Source organism: Triplophysa dalaica, chromosome 4 (assembly GCF_015846415.1).
Source record: "Triplophysa dalaica isolate WHDGS20190420 chromosome 4, ASM1584641v1, whole genome shotgun sequence".
NCBI lineage: Eukaryota > Metazoa > Chordata > Actinopteri > Cypriniformes > Nemacheilidae > Triplophysa > Triplophysa dalaica.
In genome coordinates this window covers 5,004,555-5,027,590 of record NC_079545.1, presented here as the reverse complement: position 1 = coordinate 5,027,590, position 23,036 = coordinate 5,004,555, and the positions used below count along the sequence as shown (strand labels likewise).

The window sequence follows — 23,036 nt, the reverse complement described above, 5'->3', positions numbered from 1 at the left end:
CATGCTAACATCCGTAAATCACCTCGCCGTGAGAAACATCTCTTCATCCTTACTGTAGTTGTGAAAACCTAGTCAGGCATGTTCGCAACTCAACTCGCTTCTATAAAATGACATTACTGAATGCAACAGAACACCGAACAAGAAAAATAGTCAAAACTTTTTCTTTTCCTCAAATTAATTAAGTGGGGTGTACATGACCGGTGGTTGAAGGAAAGGGGATGAAAATGTGACTTATTTCAGACGTGAAGCAAGTAATAACATTTTGCCAAATTTCCAACCAGGATGCACTGCTTCAAGTCTTCAAGTCAGTGCCGCATGAAATCGAACGCATCACGCGATTGCAGCATTTAAAAATGAAGAATGAGCACCAGCCACAACTCTGTGAATCTGTATGCTACTGCACATTTCTTGCAACAGAAGCATTTCTGTAAGTGACGCAAAAAATGTATACAAGAAAGGAAACTGCTGAGCTTTTTAGTGTAGAAGTAAAGTGACAAAAACAGCTTTTGAACAAGAGAAACAGAGAAATTGCTTGTAGCTTGCTGCTGGGGAGACAAAGCCAGTCTAGACAGAATACTAAGCAAAGCAGACAGCAGCAGATGCTAGCAGCAGTCTGTTGTCAGGGGAAATGCCTCCCACACCACAACAGAGAGAGCGGCACACAGGCAGACATAAGCCAAAGGGATCCCCTCAGTGCATGACATCCCCCTTAACAGACTGAACACTTTATAAAACTTTATAGACAGCATAGAAGCCAGACTAACAGAAAAGAAGAGTTTTATGAAACAGCTTATTGTTCCCAAAAATCGTGTAAACTGTATTTTATTTGTGCTGTATTTTCTACTGCAAATGCTGGAAATGGGTTTGAATTTGAAATGTTTTGTCTTTATCATACACAATTATTGGCTGGGGAAGTGCAGGTTCCTACCTTGGCTTTGTTGATAGTGCAGTGCAGAGCATTGTTCTCCTGATCATACAGAAGGCTGAAGTCCAGAGTGCCGAGTGTAGCTGCAAGGAAACAAATAAAAACAGAGCAGGCTTTAGAATATATGCAACGCTAAAAAACTTTAAGCGTAAGAACCAGTTTAAAGGTTAGACCATATTTTGCTATCCCACAGATGCATACAGTGAGGGAAATAATTATTTGATCCGCTGCTGATTTTGTAAGCATGCCTGCATACACTATCATTTTTATGGTAGGTTTACTTTAACTGATAGAGACAGAATATACAAAAAAATCAGGGGGTAACATTTTATATAAAGGTTAAACATTGATCCCCTACCAACTAGCAAGAATGTTGGCTCCACAGATTGGTTATGTGCCTATATGGACCACAGATTAGTCCTGTCACATTAAGAAAGTGCTCCTAAATCAGCTTGTTATGTATATGAAACATGCCTCCCAACAGAACCTGTATCTTCCATTCAACCTCTCCACCACCATGGTGAAGGACCAACTTGCTTTTAAAGGATGTCAGGGACAAGATTGTAGACCTGCACAATCTTTGAATAGGCTACAGACAGAAGCTTGGTGAGAACTGAGACAACTGGTGCGATTATGTGGAAATAGAAGAAGTACAAAATAACAATCAAATGCCCTTGTTCTGGAGCTCCCTGCAAGATGATCATGAGAAAGGTTAAAGAACAGGACAGAACTACACAGAAGAAGCCTGTTAATGATTTCAAGACAGTTGGGACCACAGTGAGCAAGCAAACCATTGGTAACACGCTTTGCCACAATAGATTGAAATCCTTAAGCACCCGCAAGGTCCTCCTGCCTAAGAAAGCATTCCTGGGTTGTCTGAAGCTTGACAATGAACATCAAAATGATTCAGAAAAGGCTTTAGCGAAAGTGCTGGCACTGCTGTGAGACCAAAGTTGACTCCTGTGTTTGGAGGGAGAGAAATTTTGACTATGACCCCAAGAACACCATCCCACAGACAAGCACAGTGCTGGAAACATTATGCTTTAGGGCTTTTTATCTCTGCTACAGGTACAGGATGACTTCACCACATTGAGGAGCTGAGGGACGGCCCAGTGTACCGTAAAATCTTGGTCGAGAACCTACTCCCCTTAATATTAAAAAGGTGCACCATTGCCGTTACAATAAATTGTGTGGAATTCCCCACTCAATACGGTCGCTCTAGCCAAGGAAGTCCCGCCTTGCAGTTAAACGAGCATATCGTCAATCAATAAAGACTGACAATTCTCTGGGGCGGGGCTCTCGTGAGGCACGTACCAGCCTGTGCACAGGCACAGTTGATGATGCGAAATTGAACGACTTCCATAATTAGACTTTTCTGCTACGCAACTTTACGTGTCGGGTTGCACAGGTTCTGTCGGAGATTCTTCCATTCTCCAGGGAAATAAAAGTATCGGTTACAATAAACGCCTCAGAGATAGAACTAATAACTGGATTTGCCAACGTTTGGAGAAATGAGGTCTTGAATATTTGATATTCAGAGATTTGATATTGTTTGAGATATAAGCCCTGGGATGGTCATGTAATAGTTACCAGAACTTCCTCAAGAAAAAACTATGGGAGATTACAAAGGCAGTCTCTTTAAAACTTCCATGAAAGATAGTAAAAGAGAAAGAGAGAGAGATTTTTTTCTATAACTACCCCACTGCTCTACAAAAGTGCATTAAAGACGGCAGAAAAGACAGAGAAGTTTTTTTCTATAACTTACCCACCGATCAAGTCAATACTCCTGTAGGGTCAAGCATTCTGGATACGAACATCCCTGCTGGTTTCTCTTTATGCGGTACAGGCATGACAATCGTAGTTGAATATCATACAAAATCATAGCAGGTAGCCAGAGACAGTGTGGAGTTCTAGAAAGTCAATCATTTAACACACAGAGCATCATCAATTAAACAGCTAGTCTGAGAGATTCAGCCGGTTCACATACGAGTGCTGGTGTTTTGTGAATTCCGCGCTTTAATGTGGGATAGTTCACGCGAAACTAAAAATTCTGTCATCATTTCCTCTTCCTCTTGTCATTTCAAACCTGTATGACTTTCGTAGAGCACAAACGAAGACATTTTGAAGAAAGAATATCAAGATTTTTCGAGTCACTTTCAACTTGTGTACTGTATCAGGACGAAATGGTTAAATATGGCCTAAGTTCCAGAATGTCTCATACAGCACATTCAAGAAACAAAAAAATACCATAATATTTACTGTATGTTGCTATGGTAGCAGGCTTTTCTAATGGCTAACGAATGTTACTGAAGGATGCACTGATTTTGGTTGCCTGGTCAGTTACAGAAATATATTCTTCTCCTGACTGATGTATGTATAAAGAAACAGTCCGATAGGCGGTCTTTGAACAGAGCGACACAGAAAGAAAGAATAACGTGCAGGAGAATGCAAATAGAAGAGTAGGGTTATACAGTACATCTATTACCAATAACTTATGGCCACACGCCGCCATACTGTATGTTCACATCATTTAAAGAGCAACATTACACAACCTCGCTCAACCTGTAATCATACAGACCCCTCACTTAGCTTTCCACTCTGAAACATTTTACACCTCAACATGAAGTGCATCTCCCATGAGAAGATTTCAATCGAGAGGGAAGGCCAATTTCAAGCCAATTTCTGCTCCTAAAGGTTTAGCACGACATGACCTTAAATAACCTCCTATCAAGGCCGATTTGCCATAGCACAACGTTCAGCCTTCGGCACTATGATCAAATCAAAGTTGAACCAAACCGTTGCCAAAAAAGAAAATGGAATGAGCTTCCATCCACATACTGTGCAAATTCCACTGGGATTACGTTTTCCTGTGGTTAGCTGCCAGTTTCCCGGCTTTCAGGGCAGAGCGGCATCATGGCCACTGCCAATACAAAGCTAAAATTACCAAACACAAAATCGTATCTACTTCGTCCTCGCTGGCTTTGAAGTTTATTTCGGGCCATCCGCATCATACATCGGGCTTTCCTTTTTATGTTGCAATTATAAACCCGAATGTATGACAGGTGGTTATTTACTTGTGCATGAATGTCAAAATATGTTTCCAGTCAGGCTGGTACTTAACTTCAAAAGAAGTTATAGTAATTAAACAATGAATTACGTTTTAAAACTGACCAGATACTCAAAGCAAACCCAGGCATATAAAAAGGATTTTAATGCCAAATAAATATTTGTCACTTTAGTGATACATTTTTGCTGTTGTTAAGGGTTTGTCAACGGTTTACATTTATCAAGCGGTGAAAGCTACATTTTAACCTCTGGTATCTAGGATATAGACTGTTTCAACTATAAACATAAACTACGTTATATCTTAAACTACATAAATGTTATTTGGCCCAAACGCAACTTCCGGTAGAACTCCACAAAGAATCTATAGCTGTTAAGTAGTTTTAAATGTATTCAATACAATTGATATACTATTAAATATAAATGACCATAAATAAATAAATGGAATTAAAACTAATAAATTGTTATATTATAACCAAATACAGACCGGAAGTTAACTTTTTGAGAAATGTTTCTGCGTTTTTTTTGTCCGTACAATGGAAGTCAATGGGGTTTGTGTCCTCCAGAAGAACCAAAGTCATAGAGGGTGAACAAATGATGAAATAACTTTTATTTCTGGTTAAACTATCCCTTTCAGTGCTTCTCAAACTGAGGGCCCCAAGATTCTGTCTTTAACAGAATTAGCTTTTCAAGGACTACAGAGAACGGCTGGATCGGACTACAGCCCTCTACTTCCCGGGTACATGATGTCACCATTCCAAGTGCCCGAAAAACCTCCGCCCGCAGAATACGCCAAAAAAGGGGCAAGGTCTTCCTTAGAGAAAATGAAGAGCCGCTGGAGTAGCGTTTGGTTATCAGAGATCGTAAACATTTCGACTGAGCAACGCACTTAACTACTTTCATCACAGTCCTACAGCTGGAAATAAGAATTCAACTACACACATTCTAAGATAACCAACAGTCAAATAACAGCTTCCATGACTTCCATCAGCTGTGAAAGCTGTTCTGTCTAATACCCTGATATTGAGTGTGTGTCTGCTTACCTCTTAAACACTTCTATGAAACATCCTTTGAAGTCCTGCTTGCAAATGTCTCCTGGTCAATATGCTTGTTTTACTATCCAACTCGGGTCCAATTTAAAAAAGCATAACGCTTCTGTTATTAGTGTTATTTAATATAACCGGTCTGACGCCATTCGGTCCAGTGTCATTCCCCTCGCAATAGTAGGAAAAAAATATGCAATCTCAAACAAAGATTGACGTTTGCTCATGCACTAATAGACCTAACTTACACTTCGATTAATCCGCATGTTTGATGCCATTGTTACTGTTTATTGCTAAAAGCCAAAGTTTATGAATACACGTGAGAGGGGCACCGACCAATCAGAACAGCCTGAGAAGTGGAAGCCAATCACTAAAGAGCTGGTCAGCTTTACCAAAGTCAGAGCGTTTCAGAAGGAGGAACTTTATATAGACTGTAAGAAATCCTGTTGTTTTGTTAGAACTGGGACTGCGATGAAAGAATACTTGAAATATGTGACATATAAAGCGTTTTTTTTAATTAGAAACATTAACATCTACTGTTGAAACCCCAAAAAGCATAATCAAAGACTCTAAAACAGCCAAAGACTGGGTCCTATAAGATTTCAAGTCTTTATTTGGGGGGCCGCAAAGCGATATTCCCTACGCAAAGGGTGCCTTACAATGAAAAAAATTGAGAACCACTGCTTCATGTAATAGTTTATCTTTACTATAGAGACTGGATGAAGATGCGATATATCAGCGACACTAGACAATTCATTCACTTTCATTACAGTTCCTCTTCTTGCTCTGAGGAATTAATTCCTCTTCACATGTAGCGACAAACAAATCACATCATCTCCAACCCCCACGCACACAGTCAGTCTGCATTATTTTCACTCATTTACTGCCACAGTCTCAGTTACCGCTCATTATATCTGCTTCAATTATAACCAGTATAAACATGATCAACACCGACTGATTTTAAGGCCTCTGGCCTCTTGTTTCAGAGGAGACACTGATATGTCAACACATTTTGCTTGTTATTGTCACCTTTATGTCAGGTGGACCTTGAGAGTGTCTGATAATACCAGCCGGGGCTGACACGCCGTTCGCTGGTATTTGCAGTCTCATGGAGGCCAGTCCACACAGGCTTACAGCCCGTTTAATCTTCAAACAAACTAGTAAATATCAAAGCCATGCGAGTTCATGGATCAGAGCAGTGTTTGGAGTTTACAGCAAGTCAACGGATTGGAAAGATAAAACATCCTGACATGAAGGTGGTTAAATATCTGCACATCTGCACTTGTCATAGACTGGAGGATAATATACGAACAAATTTGTTTCATTATGTCAGAATGAAAGTGTACGATGCTTTATATTTGAGTGATTTCTGCCCAATATAAAATATCTGACAAGTCTATTTCATTTAGACACTTTCAATTTAGTAGCATAACCAGATGAAAATCCTTGCTTGTGGCAACGCTCTGGCCTTTAAGGCGAACACTATAAAAAGCTTTCAGGAAGAAAGAGCGATCTATCTTAGTCTTGTGTTGCAAATGATTTTTTCTACATTTTCATTATCCCTCTTGACTACAAAGACACATTTACCTTGTGTTGATGCACATTGATTCTTTTAACTTTAATGCAACTTGTGGGAGATGGCACATGTGGCCAGAGGCATAAGAACGGCTAGGACAAAGTAAATCCAGTTTCAATTGAGCTTAATCCGAACCCCCAGCAAAAAGGATGAAAAACCTGTACCCAAAAACGAAACAAAAAAGATATATTTACAAATCCGTATTTGGAGAAAGCATTCACAAGCTGGCTCTAGCAGTTGCAAATAAGCATGGAGGTAAGCGCTTATGCTGCAGCTTATAGGGAGAACTTGCTAGTGTGTTATCGATGGTTGGTAGGTGGTGGTCCACCAGTCCAAGTAAACAGAGTCTCGATAATATTCTGATGCTCACTGTAGATAGTGGCATTCTGCGTTTTATCACATTATAACAAACGGCGGGTTATCGGACTAACAAAAATTGTCATCATTCGCTCAACCTCAACCTGTTCCAAACCTGCTTTTTTTGTACTCAACACAAAGAAAGATATTTGGAAGAATGTTTGCAACTAAGTAGTTTGTGGGCACTATTGACAACCATAGTAGGACAAAACTACTATAATGGTCAATGGTTCATAAAAAGATTGTTTTTCTCTGTTTGTCTAATGTATGTTGCAATCTTAGCTGTAAGTGTTAACAATGTATTATTATAAGTCACCCAATAAAGTAACTTAAACAGAAAAGTGAAAGAGAGAGAGAGAGAGAGAGAGAGAGAGAAAGAGAAAGAGATACAAGCCTCATTATGAGTGCAGTTAAGTCCGTCATCCATTAGTCTTTTCCTCCATTAACACCCTCGGACACAACGTTCTGCTCAAAGGCTCTAATGTTTTTCTTATCGCCGGTGAGGGCAGCATAAGTAACCCGAGGAGCTCGGGTGAAACACGGCAATATTATAGGATTTCTATCCACACCTATGAGAGGTTTGGACTCACAAGCATAAACATCTACTGATCAGAACGCAACAGGCAGCCGTGCCTACAATAAAAAGGAGGCTCTCTATCTTTGCCATGATGTCATGTCTTATCTCCATTACAACAAATGGACACAACGTGCTTGCAACCCTTTGTCCTTATCATGTAATTGCTCTAGCAGAATGGAGGGACTGACGGGCACTTTGATGAAAGGTTAGATATGTGGTTGGGTAGGAGACAGCTCTGGTCCACAGCAGAGATCAGAGGAAGACAAAAGACTCCTGTAGGACTTCCTACGGTCTCTGTGCTGATTTACAGGCTTTTTTATGCTATTTGTAGATGGGGCTCCTGATGTACCTGAAATCATTAAAAACTTTAAAATATACTCAAGAGTTTTGTTCAAGGCAACCTGTTACAGAATGGTAGTCTCATTAAACATTTTAATCGTGATAACAATTTCCGCCTTCAATGAAAAGTTCAGCAGATGTTCAATGTTCTTTATGAAAAGTCAAAAAAGGTTATTCTATGGCATTGCCTAGCACCTTTAATGGCACTTGAAAAAGAAAATAATTGCAGTCGGTCACTTTACATGTTGGTCTGCTGGTCTTTATTGTGAAAAAAAGTTGCACAATTGACCCAACTTTTATTCCTACAGTCAACACCAGCAACACAAGACTCACTGCAAGTTATGCATCTCAGTCAGCACAAAAGTTAAGAAAACTTTACATCCCTTAAGGAACAAGTGCAAAGGAACGTGGAAGTGTGTATGTGTGTCATAAGAACTTATAAACACTAGGGCGTATCTTGGGACGGGGTGTCAACATATCACCTCCTAAGAGATTAAAGGCCCTGGATGTAACTCGGGCACTAACAGATAAAATAAAAATAAAACACAATCAAACTCTGATATATAGCCGTGCTGTTCAAGAAATAAGGAAAATATTCGAAACAGATGGGCGACAATGCTATATCTAACAAAGAGAAAATTGACTTCTGTTCACCCTGCAAAACTTCAAATTGAAAGTGCCTATGGCAGAAACACAATGCTCTAAAATAAAGAGGAATCGTGGGTAATGGCATCCGTGGGCATCTTGTTTATTGTGCTGCTTTGTTGATGGGCCGCGAGGAAACCTCCAGCAGGCATCTGTCAGCTTACTCATTTTGGAGAGGAACAGTGTGCGAACAAAAGTGCAATTTCATTTAACTAGACTGCCCAGAGCGAGTAAATGGAAGTGTTCCCTTCTATTAGCCGATGCTAAATGGCTAACAAACATTTTTATTGGTAATGAATGACACGTCGTCCCTAAATAAAAAGAAAACGGCACAATAGGGAGTGAACATTCAGATGTGATGGAAAGCAGGAAACTTAAGCATCAATCTATCCACTTTGTCTAGGGTTGGAAAGGTTCCTTGTCACACACTACTGTCTGTGAGTTTAATGTTCGAGTAAATCAGCAGCTGTACCTGAACATGACTCCCTTCTGTTGTCTGGGGCCTGCCTAGAAGTCTCTGTCCTTTATCAGGGGATTGATGTGTCCCTACGGCCTGAACTGCTATTAGAGGTCTGTATCAAAATGTGTCTCTTGGGGAAGATAGGCTTATGAATCAATGAATGCTGCTTAAGACCGGTTGCTAAGAAAGAAAAGGACATATCCCATAGGGAAGGATACTAGCAATTGTTTAGTTTAGAAATGAAACAAGTCAACTGAAACTTTCCTATAAATATTGGCAGAATGGGTCTCAATATTATCTCACACTGGGCTTAGATAGGCTAAGACAGTGGTTCTCAACTGGTATAGCCATGGGACCCACATTTTCCCATTGTCATTTTTAGGATATATGACATCATATGTAGGAAAAAAAAACACTAAATACTAACAAGAATTTGTGACTAATATGACTAATACTGATGAATGAACAGCCTATATGTTAAGTATATTAAATAGCCCTCCAAACTACTTTTTTAAATTAAATTGTTGTTTGAGCCACCACCGTAATATAAACATTTACAAAATAACAAAAAGTGAAAATAACATGGCATTTTGGGTTATGGAAACAAGAGTTACCATGGCGAATACAATTCTATTAATGAAAGATGAATATAATACTTTCATGTAGATCCTTCCCAGCTAACACACAAAGCACTATTTATGTGATTTTAAGGTACTTAAAGAAACTCACATCTTTCAAAATAAAAGTCTCACATCCATTTTTTTGTTGTTGATGTTGTTTCTTAGACTGTAAACTCTGCAACCCACTAGTTGAGAAACAATGGGCTAAGACACCAAAATTTACCATCATAAGTCAGAGATTTCAATATCAAGTTAAACATTTCCAGGTCCATACAATCTAAACTATGCTAGTGTGACCACTTCTTTAAACAGTGTTTCCACATTGTTAATCACATATGTTGAAATTTAGAGCTGAATATGGCCATAGAGGTTTTTTGACACGTTACATGCAGAAACCGTAAAACAGTTCTCATCGCAGCCGCTTCAGGTCTGTTGTACATGCTCAATAGAGCTGACTTATATAAAAAGATACTAAAGATGACATTTGTTGATGTCCATAATACAATATAAGCATATTAATAAGCAATGATACTTTTTTCTTCTCACAGACATTACAGAATTAACGACAGAAAAAAACTATAGAAATAAATAGGTTAGCTGATAACCTTAAAAACCCAATAGATATCCGTGTTATTTCAAAATGATGTTGATGCTTTCTCCGACAATCAGATGTAACAAGACATCAGGTTTGGTCATGTGATGTTCGACAAAAACCATTCACGTCTAATAATGGAATATATGACGATAATGATTTGTTAGAAATGAAAATATGATTGTTCATAAATCAATATTCTCAAAGACGTGCAATTAAACTGCTCTAAGATCTTCAGATTTAAATCTTCACTTCAGAGGCGAACCTATATTAAAGGGATAGTTCACCAAAAATAATAATAATCATAAGATTGTTCCAAACCTGTATACATTTCTTTGTTCACGAAGGAAGATATTTGGAAGAATGTCAGTAACCAAACAGATCTCATCACCTAACATAAGAAAAAAAATTAACTGAAACACACAGTATCTGAAAATTCCATAACAACTCCTCAGCTATTAAACAGCAAATATTTAACAATTAAAAGTAAATACACTTTACATAAGTCAAAGTCATAAATAAAGAGTGGGCGGTGGTGGGGTCTTGGGGAGGAGTGTAAAGGAGGTTAGAACCAAATGACTTTGTCCCTTCCCGCCTGCTTTGGTAAACTTTCTGGAAAAAGACAATTAGCAGCCGAATCTTTTATCACACAGGCCAGCCGGAGGGCTCAATAGAGATTATCTTGATGTGCTGCTCTTAATCCTGTTTTCCAAACTTTTCAGTCCAGTTTAAACTGGTGGGGTGTGGTAAAGAGGAGCTGCATTAAGATTAGTAAGAGAATGAATCTAATGCTCCTCCACAGCGAGAAGATGAGCAGAAGACGGTGACGGTTCCTTAGCACATACTCAAATCCACCGCAATCAATGCAGGATCTCTCTCGCTTGCTTAGACACACACACACATTTACGCACACACACGCACACACATCATTAGGGTAATTAGAGTTCAGATGTGATTATAAGGAGGCTCTTATGGTTAATATGTGATTATTTCCGTTTATTGGCTAAAGCAGTTAATCAGAATCTCATTAATGAACAGAGAGCAAATGAAGCCCAATAGTGAAGTGGCTAGATTCACAAAGCCTGCCCATTATATCATGATGTCTCTATGCTTCCTTCTTTCTTATTTACATTTCTTTGAATTAAGCTTGACTTTGAAGTGCTTCTCAGCCTTTTTGTCTTATAGTCAGTGACTGTTTCTGTTAAATTGCAGCTCCAAACCTAGGGAGCGGCCTTGTTGCCTTCATAGGCAGCTGCTCTCTAAGGGCTAATGCTCACTGTCCCGGAAGCTCGTATGCGAGTGTTTGGAACGCTTTCTATAGCCAACAGCGCTGCATACAGTGCAGAAAGCATAATTATTTAAATATTTATATTAGTGGTGGCGTTAACGGCGATAACGTGCTGCATTAACGTGAGACTCTTATCGCGCGATAAAAAAAATGTCGCCGTTAATCTATTCCAAAGTTGGGTTGGGAGCTGGGTCTATACTACGCAAGCTATGATGACTTTCACCTTGATATTTTAGCGCGGATGTATACCTAGCTGAATTGCACTGTACCGGGCGAGAACAAGATTTTTCAACTCGCGTGATTCGCGCAATTCGCGTCATTCGCACTGCCTCATCATCTCATGACCAGGGCTTCATTCGCGCGATTCGCACCGCAAGTAGGTCTATCGCGTCTTTGCATTGACTTAACATGTAAATCACTCCCGCTTGACGCGCAATTCGCGTTTGGTCTAAACACAACATAACGTTACTGTGAAATACCACATCAAACGTGACGTGCTAACATGGATGCAGCTTTGAAGCCGCCGGGTTGCTTTAGGGAATTTTTTTTTTTAAGAAGCTTCCCAATGGAAACATCGACAAGACTAAGGTTGTTGGCACCTTGTGCAATGCGGAACTGGTTTAAAAAAAAAACTTTCTATCAACAGGTATTGGTCTAGCTTTAGTTGAAACCAGTAAATTTGTATTGGCACTTAATGTATTATGGCTCCTGTATGACATAACGCTTGTTGCTCCCTAACTCTTTGTAAATTGCTTTGAATAAAAGCGTCTGCTAAATGACTAAATGTAAATGTACTGTAGGAGCTCTTCCAGTCTCAAGTACCACCTAAACGCAAAGCATCCCTTAGCTAATGCAAAAGTAAACACAAGTACATCTTATTGAACATAATTTATTTTCATCACCAATTATCATAGTAGAACAGCTTTCTCAAGCAGTTTGTGATGCATTTTGGAAACAGGAGATGAGCCCCTGGTCTAATGCGCCACCTGGCATGAGAAACCCGTTCTCAAAGACTTACTTTTAGTCATTATTTGGGTAGCACCCATATTCCGAATGCCTTCGGCAGAATTCAAATGAGCCATTTTACTCTAGATTAATTCCAAGATTAATCTAGATTATTCTAGATTAAAAAAAATAATCTATGCCCACCACTAATTTAGGTTTAATCATACTTCAAACTCAAAAATGGGCAATTCCAGTCTTATGGATGTGACATTTTCAGTTAAAGCCTGAAACATAAATTCCCAGTGAATGTATTTACTACTAATATATTGAAACATAAATTATATTTTACAAAACCCTTGTTGATAGAGTTCAGACATCAGAAAATATCAGTCCATCCACAAGTTTTCATTTATAAAAGAGAAAAGAATTAATGCGTTATGGATGGGTCTAAAAGGATGCCCGTTTTTGAGAGACAACGTTGTGGGATTTCTGTGAATTAAAATGTCCAGAAACATCACCCAACAAATATATCAGGTATGACTCAAAATAGTTATTTTATTTTAATTCTCATGTCCCCTTTTATGAGGAATATGTACCATATAAATGTGACAATTCACTTAACTGACTATAAAAAACAATGCTTTAAAGACTTTAAGAGAGACCTCAGAGAGGTCTGACCTATCAGTATGATCAACATGCAGCTATTTATAAAAACTTTAAACTGACCAAATTGAATTTATTTCTGGAAAAACTTATTTTTTAATCTTCACTACTCCATCTAAATATATGTCATAGTAAAGGCAGAGTCAGTGCTGCATTAGCACTCCGCACAGCAGTGACAAATTCCCTTCATAGATCAAAGATCACAAAAATTACACTTTTTCTTTCTATTCTTCTCATTGTGCTTTATCCATTAGAAGCAATAGGAGAAATAAGGGGTCAAAAAGCCCCTGCTTTTTCATCACGTTCATTTCACACTAATGATTTCACCTTTCATTTAAAGTAGTATCAGAAGATCACATGACACCTTTAAAAAGGACAAATGGGTTTTCACTTAGATTTAGTGGCAACGTATGTCTGTAGCACAAACCCAGACAAAATCAACAAGGTGTATGAATAATGCATGACAATTTACGACCATTAAAGGAATATTCGCAGGCAGAGCACATCTAGTTGTATGATATCACGATACAGGCTGGTGTGCAGATGTCTCAACTTTCTAATAAAAAAAGGTCATGGGTGGCCATGTTTTTCATCACATCGCAGATAGCAGACTAGATTTACCACTATATACGAGTGAGTTCCACTTTATTTCGACACAAGATTCTTGTCTTGGCAGACTTTCCAACTCTGGTAATTGGCACCGTTTGGTTGCTTATGACAAAAAGAGACCCACCATCTCTTCATCCATGAAAATATCACCAGCAACAGATATGGCAGTATAATCTCATCGAATAAGCCTATTTTAAACACTTAAGTCACTTAGGGATGACTCACCCAACATTATGTGTAATTTATAAGTCATCAATGGAAGTCCACTTAAGCCAGTGTTGTTTGGTTACCAATGCTCTTTCAAATATCTTCCATTGTGCACAAGAACGAAAGTCACACAGGTTTGTAATGACACCTTTCAGAACAGCCAAGTGGTAATCTGGTAGTGGTTATCAATGATGCTAAACTTCAAGGATCACCTTCTCTGGAATCTGTTCCACTTTTGTGGAATGATCTGCCCGCTACTACAAAATCAGCAGAATCGGCTGAAAACACATCTCTTCCGTCAGCACCTGACCAATTAGCTCTGACTTCGACCTCATTTCTACTCTATCCTTTCTATCCTTTGAAAAAACAACGTAGCTTTGTATACTGTGGGAGGGTATATGAGACCACGTTTTACTACGCTTATGCTTTTTGTTGTCGTTATTTTGTTCCAATTGCGTCCATTGTTTACCTGTGTAAGTCGCTTTGGATAAAAGCATCATCTAAATGACTAAATGTTAATGTAAATGAAGATGAGTAAAGGGTGATAGAATCTATCCCTTTTTATATCACTCAATGAAGAAACAGCATGACAAAAATCAAGCATGCGTGATATAAACATGAACCCGGAATGACAATTTGATTCAACACTTTTTGGCAAAAGATCCAACTCTAAGATTTTACAACTTTGAAAACAGTAAAGATAAAGCACAAATAATGTTGCTATATCACAGTATAAGCATAATATAAACATTGCCTTCATTTCAAATCACCAACGTTTATACTATACGGAATGTAAAAATGTGTAATTGAAATGTCCAACAATTCAGTATGCATAAAAAAACAGCATGCAAGAAATCCAAGGATGGTCCACGGCCTCTGCCAAGGTTTTTCAGGATGTGTTGGCAGAACACTTTTCTATCCCATCAGCCCATGGGAGCTGAGGAGCAGCCAAATTCAACAAGTTAATACATTTAAGTACCGTTTAATAGAATTGAAATTGAATGATTCCTCATGGTTAAATTGCACCAATTTTTTTTCACTGCTGTTATTACGTCGTAGTTAAGCAAACTATGTATTATGGCAAATGTAGTATGTTTGGAATGTATGCATACTAAATTCACACATATACTATAAACAACATACTGATTTGACAGTCAAGATGTAGGTACACTCTAAAAAATGCTGGGTTATTTGTTTAACCCAACAGCTGGGTTGAGCATGTTGGGTCATTTTGTTGGGTTATTTTCTTAGTGTTGGGTCATTTTTTGAGTAACCCAAACGCTGGGTTAGCAGTCGGGTCCAATTGAGTGACAGTTGAGAGAGTAAACCCCTCCCACTCCTCGACGCATCAGACAAACTCTACCTTCGCGGGCATTTTGATCCACCTCATCTCGAAAAGTTGTTATTCGGAGAATAAAAGGTATGTTTTACGAGTTTTTAATGTATAAAACTATTACTGTAAAAAAAAAATGCAAAAGTATGCAAAATTCGGCTGTTCGCATTAGGTTTGAAAGAAACGTTACAATCTAGCTTCGTTAGCTTTGTATAGCTAGTCTGTAACCTTATGCCCACGTTGTTCTAACTTACAGCTTTTTAATCATTTAAACTTAATTTTTGGTCAACATTTCCCTTTGAAATTCCTGACTCGTGTGAGTCATTTAGTTAAGTAACTTACGCATCTTGATATTAGTTTAAGGTTGACACGAGAGAGCGTCGTGTAAAAAGCAAACATCCAGCAATTTTTTTATTTTAAATACCGCTAATGTTCGGTGAGGGAACTTAGTTTAAATGGTCTTTTAGACGAGAATGTAGTTGTTAAGAACACAAATACGTGATTTATATATAAACATAACGCCTCTTTGAGATTGTGTTAAGATGCTGTCGGAGGTGTGAGCTTCAGGCTGTCAGCAGTCGTGTCTCCGTGGAGAGCAGCTCTATCTCGGCCATTGCCTCGGGAGTAGCCGCTCTTATAACGTTAGTGGTTAACCGTGAGATATATTTAATTTTGGGTATATGAGACGAACAATTGTTGCTCTTTTTAGACTTCTACTTATTCCCGAGTGTGTCGAATTAGTTAAGAGTTGTGTTAACGTTTATAATATTAATTTTTAAGACTGTATTTCACTTTCTTTACTATATCCCACTTTTCTTTTTTCCCCCACTGACAGCGTGCAGAATAACAGCTAATACTAATGGATCATTCCATTCAAGAGAAAGTCAACTGGAACGTGGATGTTTTCATAACAGGCTTTAAGGTAAACATTATTTAGGTAAAATGTTAATGTACTTCTTTATATGTTTATTATAATCCATTGTGCTCTGGGTAGCCCAGTTTCCTTACATTCTTCTCTTGTCTCTTTTCTTGTCTCTTTTCTTGTCTCTTTATAGATGAACAAATTGATAAAGAAACCCTCCTGCTGGACATCCACTTCCAAAAGGGCACGCCACACTGTTGTCTACAAACTCCCAGGAAAAGAATCCTCTTTAGTAAGACTGCTCCGTGGATATGTCAGGTTAAGCAGTGCTGAAACCGAAAGAACTAACGCTCTTTAAAATGTTTTGTGAGTTTATATGAAGAGGAAAGTTACGGTGTCCCTTTTTCACATCCATAACGCTTGTTTATTTCTTTTTTTATAGAAAACTTGTGCATATACTGATATTTTATCATATAAATGCGATTCTATCAATAAGGGTTTAGTAAAATACTTTTTATAGTGTTTTTATGTCGCATCCATAACGCTGCATTTTACTCATGCCACTTTGTTAACTGTATATGAATTTTTGAAGTGTTAAGTTGTCTAACTATTTATATTTACTTGTGCCACTTTAATAACCTTGTTAAATGTATATGTTAAAGTCTAAACTAATGTAATTTATTGAAGTTAATTTTCCTTAAATATGTATAAACATACATTTCATCAAAGTGTTTTATATGCCATTTTATTGTTCATTGAGCATAACATATTGCATGTTTTTATGAATTCCTTTTGTCTTGCATTTTGATCCTTAATAAAACTTTTGATTCTTACTGATGCTCGAGTATTTCTCTGTGATTTTGTTATTATTATTTTTAAACATTTCGGGTTTGTTTTAAACCAGCAATGTCATTTTTAAGCAAAAGTTGATTTAAATAAAACAACCCAGCATGTTGGGTCAAAGATATAACCCAACTGGCTGGGTTAAAATAACCCAACGCTGGGTTTGTCCATATTTGACCCAACGTTGGGTTACCAAAATAACCCAAATTGGGTTGTTTTAACCCAGCCTTTTTTAGAGTGTACTTCATTTAAATCATAGTGTACACCGATTTTATTTGCAGTAACTAAGTCACCATCTTAAAACCTCAAAAATGAGGTTAAGCATACTATACATGAATATCATAACTGAATAATTTTAGAACACACTGTGTCTTTTTTCAAATGGCAACATTATGCAAATTACAAATGTTAGTCATTTTAAATAGACTGAGAGTTGTACATAATGGGGAGGGTTTAGCCACTTTTGAGGCGTTACATGAGAGAAATTATGTTCTGTACGTAAGAGTCCTTAACTGAACTCTGTAAGTGTATCATATTGAGAGTGTCCTGTGAAGTGGAATACACCAAATAAAAAATATTCCCAAAAGCTCCGCCTGACTAGAGAGGAACTGTTGAAGACTAACATATGACACATTACACAACACTCTAATCCTACTGAGCTCTGGGCACCGAGAGAGTATTATGTAAAAGACTGTATACTGCCATTAGATGGGCTTTATGTATGTTACGAAAATAATGAGTAGAGAGACGAGGAGAGAGGAGATTAGAGGAGAAAAGAGAGATGAGATGAGATTTTAGAGGAAAGTTGAGGAAAATATGATGGTGAGATGAGATTAGATCTTGGAGAAGAGGCGAAAAAGCAGAGCGATGAGTGGAAAAGTCTCACAAAAGAAAAGAATAAAGTGTTTATCCTCACATGGCCTTCAAACTATGCTGATTTATCAGTCTCTCTCTGGAATATCTAAATTACGCAGGCAAACTCAATGGCCTTTGAATTTTGTTTGCCTTGACTAGTCAATTAGTTCCGCCACAATTCGACTTATTGGGTGTCGACTTGTCATAGATCACGACTTTAATTGCGTCTATTCTGTAAAGCTACAGGAGGAAGATTTCTTTGTCTACAACCTGTACATCCGTATATTCATATGTGGAGCTTGGCGAAAGTAAAAAGGTAAAACTGGAGTGACACAAAGCCTGCAGCTGTCTATATCAAACACAATCTCACAGCAGTTTTAAGAGAAGCTAATTTTCATATCTTATTTGCACGGCTAAGAACGATTTTAGTACCACTAGTATGCAGTTACAGTAAGTCATTTTCTCTCATTATTTAATGTTTTTGTATGATTCACATGAAAGGAATTTATGCGAAATCGCCACCTCGTATCACCAGCAAGATTAGGTTGGCCGTATCTGATATGACTTCATTGTACAAGCCATTTTTGATTTGACTAGAGGTAGACAAAAGAATAAGGTTTTACTTGTAACTTGTAAAAACGAAAGACCATAACCACTGGAAATCTAAATCCACAAATGGACCAGTTCAGGACAGAATATTTAAGCAGTGGCCTAAGGTGTAAATTAAAACAGCAGGGTTTTCTTGTGAAGCAGGGTTGTCACTTGTTAACAGAATCACTGAATTATGGACTTTAATGACTGAATTGGACTAAAGGAAAAGCTTGTAGAATGGCACCCTGTGGAAAAGACCTGAGTCACAGGTCGACAGCACTAACAACACGGAAATTCAAACCGCTCTATACTGGTCGTTTAATCGATTTAGTCAAGTCTTATATGCAAGTACGCATTTATTGTGTGTTTCATGTTCCTATATAAAATGTTGATTCTTAACAGTGTGGAAATATATTCACCTTACAGTCAACATAAAAAACATAATTTTGCACATTTGGACCAGTTACATGTATTTATAATTTATGAGCACACATTATCCCAAAGATATTAAACTCATCTACCTTCATTAATCAATACGTAAAAACTAGCTCCATCTACATTTAAGCATCTCTAAAACTTTTTAGTTGATGTTGGTATGAGACACAATTCAAAATCCAATAAATTCCTGAGAGAAAAAGTCCTTTTTGGATTAATCAGTTAACGCAATAGCTATCGTTGTAAATATTTCCATACTTCAAATCAGAAATAAAATAATTGTATCATAAAAAAATTGCTTTTAATGATAAACAACACAGGGCTCATGATACAATAGTATCACCACATTTTGAATTAAATTAAAATAATAATATTTAAAGAACAGATTAATTTCTGAAACATTAACCATTTTCAAAACCATTTTGTGTTATACATACAACTTCGTAAACCTATGTACATTTAAAAAAACTGAATTAAATTAAATTAAAAGTGAATTTTAGCGTAAAATAAAGAAAGGAATCATTTAGTTAAACCCTAATTAAGAATTTAAAAAAACAGTAAAAGCACCCAAAAAAACAGTAAAACACAAGTTACACAGGTCACGTGTTTGCATCTCAGCCAATAGGATCAAACAGACAGTCCTATCATAAAAACAACACAACAGCTCCACAACACATATTTTTACATACGGTCACAATATCAGTTCTGGACCAGCTCTATACCCTCTCCAGGGTGCTGGAGGGTTCATGGGAGTTTGCCCAACCAATCCAGATGTGTTTTGTGGATTTGGAGAAGGCATTCGACTGTGTCCCTCGCGGCATCATGTGGAGGGTGCTCTGGGAGTATGGGATTCGGGACCTTTTGCTAAGGGCTATCCGGTCCCTGTCCGACTGGAGCCGGAGCTTGGTTCGCATTGCCGGCAGTAAGTCAGACTTGTTCCCGGTGCGTGTTGGACTCTGGCAGGGCTGCCCTTTGTCGCCGGTTCTGTTCATAATTTTTATGGACAGAATTTCCAGGCGCAGCCAGGGGCCGGAGGGTGTCGGGTTTGGGGACCACACGATTTCATCTCTGCTCTTTGCGGATGATGTTGTCGTGCTGGCCCCATCAGACCATGACCTTCAGCAAGCACTGGGACGGTTTGCAGCCGAGTGTGAAGCGGCTGGGATGAGAATCAGCACCTCCAAATCTGAGGCCATGGTTCTAAGTTGGAAAAGGGTGGCTTGCTCACTTCAGGTTGGTGGAGAGTTCCTGCCTCAAGTGGAGGAGTTCAAGTATCTTGGGGTCGTGTTAAGGATGGAACGGGAGATTGACAGACTGATCGGTGCAGCCTCTGCAGTAATGTGGTCGCTGTACCGGTCCGTCGTGGTGAAGAACGAGCTGAGCCGTAAGGCGAAGCTCTCGATTTACCGGTCAATCTACGTTCCTACTCTCACCTATGGTCATGAGCTGTGGGAAGTCTGGGCATCCCTGCTTAGACTGCTGCCCCCGCGACCCGGCCCCGGATGAAGCAGAAGAAAATGGATTGATGGATGGATGTCACAATATCCCCATAAAAAAACTAATTTAAGACATCCCAAGACTTAAAGGGGTTGTTCAAAATTAAAATTATGTCATTATTTACACGCCCTCTAGTCATTTCAAACCTGTTTGACTTTCTTCTGCAGAACACAAAAGAAGATATTTTGAAAAATGTTGGTAAAATAAAAGCATTGGTCCCCATTCGACTTTGTTTTGTATCCATAGAATAGAAGTCAATGGGGACCAATGTTTTTTGGTTACCAACATTTTTCAAAAGGATTTTGTGTTTTGCAGATGAAAGAAAATGACTGATTTCACGTAATAAATAATGGCAGAATTTCTTTAACATCGAAATGTAGCGACCGTTTATAGTTCAGACTCAAATTAGAATTCCACGATATCTAAAATTCTCCCTGATAATAACAGTAATCTGAGGGCGGACTAGATGAAGAGCTCTCCTGTTCATCCCACAACACACATCCTGCTGATTGATGCTCCAATAGCCTGTCAGACTCTGAATCATTGGATCACAAACACAAGAGACATGATATCTATGATTGGACGGGTTGGAAGTTAAGTGTCGTGGTTACTGTACTGTAAATCTGACGTGCGGTACAGCTCTCTGTAGACCATTAGTGTCCAGCTTATGCTCCAGGTGGTTTGGCTGAAGCTGAGAGGATTAGTAAGTGAAGCTTTAGGGGATCATGAAGCTGTAATGACCCTACTGGGAACTAGAGCATTGTTTTTTGCATGTTATTCAATCAAAGTATTATTGCATGCAGATGAAGTAACGCCTCAAATGAATGCAATTCACATTCCACAATTCAGTATTTTGTAGGTCCGTTCTGAGTGTTAAGTTGTGGAAGATTTGTGGTACTTTGCTATGACATTACGTGTAGTTGTAAAGAATTATAACCAATTTAAAATGTGTAGTGCAACAATTCATTTCTAAGTGTTATAATGTATTAAATGTAATAACAATTATTTATAACACATTACAATGTATTTTTAAAACTTCTTTTATAATGCATTATACTTACATGCTTCAAAGAAAGTGTTACCGAATTTCTTTCAGCATGGTTGGTTGTGTTGGACTGCAGGCGGTGAGCGAATAAGACGCGCATATTTACAAATAACAACATGTGCAAAATATAAACAACGGTAAATTCAGATATAATTCATCCATGAATGTTATTTCTCTATGAATGCAATGACAGAAAAATAACACATACAGTATTTTCTTTCTATCACCCTCCATTTCCACTGTGAAACTCTTTTGCCACTTATTCCAGTAATCCGGCAAGGTTTCAGTATATTTGTTTACAACCAGTGATAGCAAACAAATTACCTAAAACTATCAACAAAGTTTTCCCTCACCAACCCAGTTTTCTCACTTTAGACTTGGCGCTCCACAGAGTATCTGCTTCCATAGTAACAAAGGCGAAAACCTCAGTCGTTTTGAAGGAGATCCTGCTTTATGTTATGTAAAGAGTGTGAAAACTTCACAGCGATAGAACTGGCACAAAGCCTGGCTTAGCCTACACTGCTTTAAACTTCATACGGGTTGACTTCTTGCTTGAGTCTGTTTGCAATTAAAACCCACAATATAACAGATGTCTACAACATGTATTTTACACTTCCTCTTTCTCCCTATAGGTGACGATTTAACAGTTTCAATGGACCTGTAAATTCAAAATGAAGTCACCAAAAAAAAATGTGTAAGTTTAGTAAATTTACGTAACCACAAGTGAAGGCTGGGGGGGAACAAATTAGAAAAATAGGATGTAAGGGCAACTACACATTACTGAACAAACTAATGGAGTGTAAATGTGTAGGCATGCATAATATTTGTATTTATGTCCTGTGATTTACAATTTTCACATTGCATTAAGGCATCAAGCATTTCTTCTATAGTATGTCCTCCTGCAAGAGTGCTTAGTGATGAAAACAACATCAATGCAGAAAATCTCAGATACAAAAGAGAAAAATATAATTTCTTATTTTTTTCCAGATTTTTATTAATAAGCAAGACATTTTTAATTTTATATAAAACATACATTTCTAAGATTCCTCCTGAAACATCAGTTTCTATGAGCTACAAGTGCTTGTGAGCAGATTGTAGGTGTGCGAGTGATTGGATCAAGATATCACACAGGTGACATGTCAGATAAAAGTTATTCCTGTCGTTATGTATGGATCAAGAAAAATGGAAATATCTGGAGGATATCCGAGCATCAAAGCAAAAGCGTAAAAATGCTGTTCCCACCTAATCTGCTAAGTGAAAATAAAGATAAATGAGAGTAGAGAAACGTTGCCCCGACTCTGTGGTTTGAGGAACCAGACAGTTGCTGGGCGACTGAAAATAATGCTTGAAAGCTGCAATCTCACTGATTAATATCGACATCAATGCACAAAGGCACCAGAGGTTCAAGGTAACAGCCAAGCAGGACAAATTACTGCCAGATTTTAAAATTGTGTTCCCTTCAATTGCAAAAAGGCATTTTCGGTAAATGATCTCTGAAGCCTGTGTATGTATAATTGTATTCCTCCCTCTTGTCTATCAGTGACTGCGTGTGTCAATCTGTCAGTGAAATCTCAGAGCACACATACAGTGAGGTGTTATAAACAGCAAACAAACAAAAAAACAAGAAACCCATCAATGGAAGCCACAGATGGCAGACGTGACTGAT

At 38.1% G+C, this 23,036-nt stretch overlaps 1 protein-coding gene across 2 annotated transcripts in view; it reads right to left on the bottom strand.

Moving 5' to 3' along the window:
- Positions 1 to 23,036, bottom strand: part of doc2b (double C2-like domains, beta) — a 155,999-nt gene that overhangs the window by 36,435 nt on the left and 96,528 nt on the right. For both annotated transcript variants that reach the window (XM_056745468.1, XM_056745469.1), the window contains one exon: positions 929 to 1,008. In XM_056745468.1, coding sequence (XP_056601446.1) covers positions 929 to 1,008 — 80 coding nt within the window. The remainder of the gene's footprint in view (positions 1 to 928; positions 1,009 to 23,036) is intronic.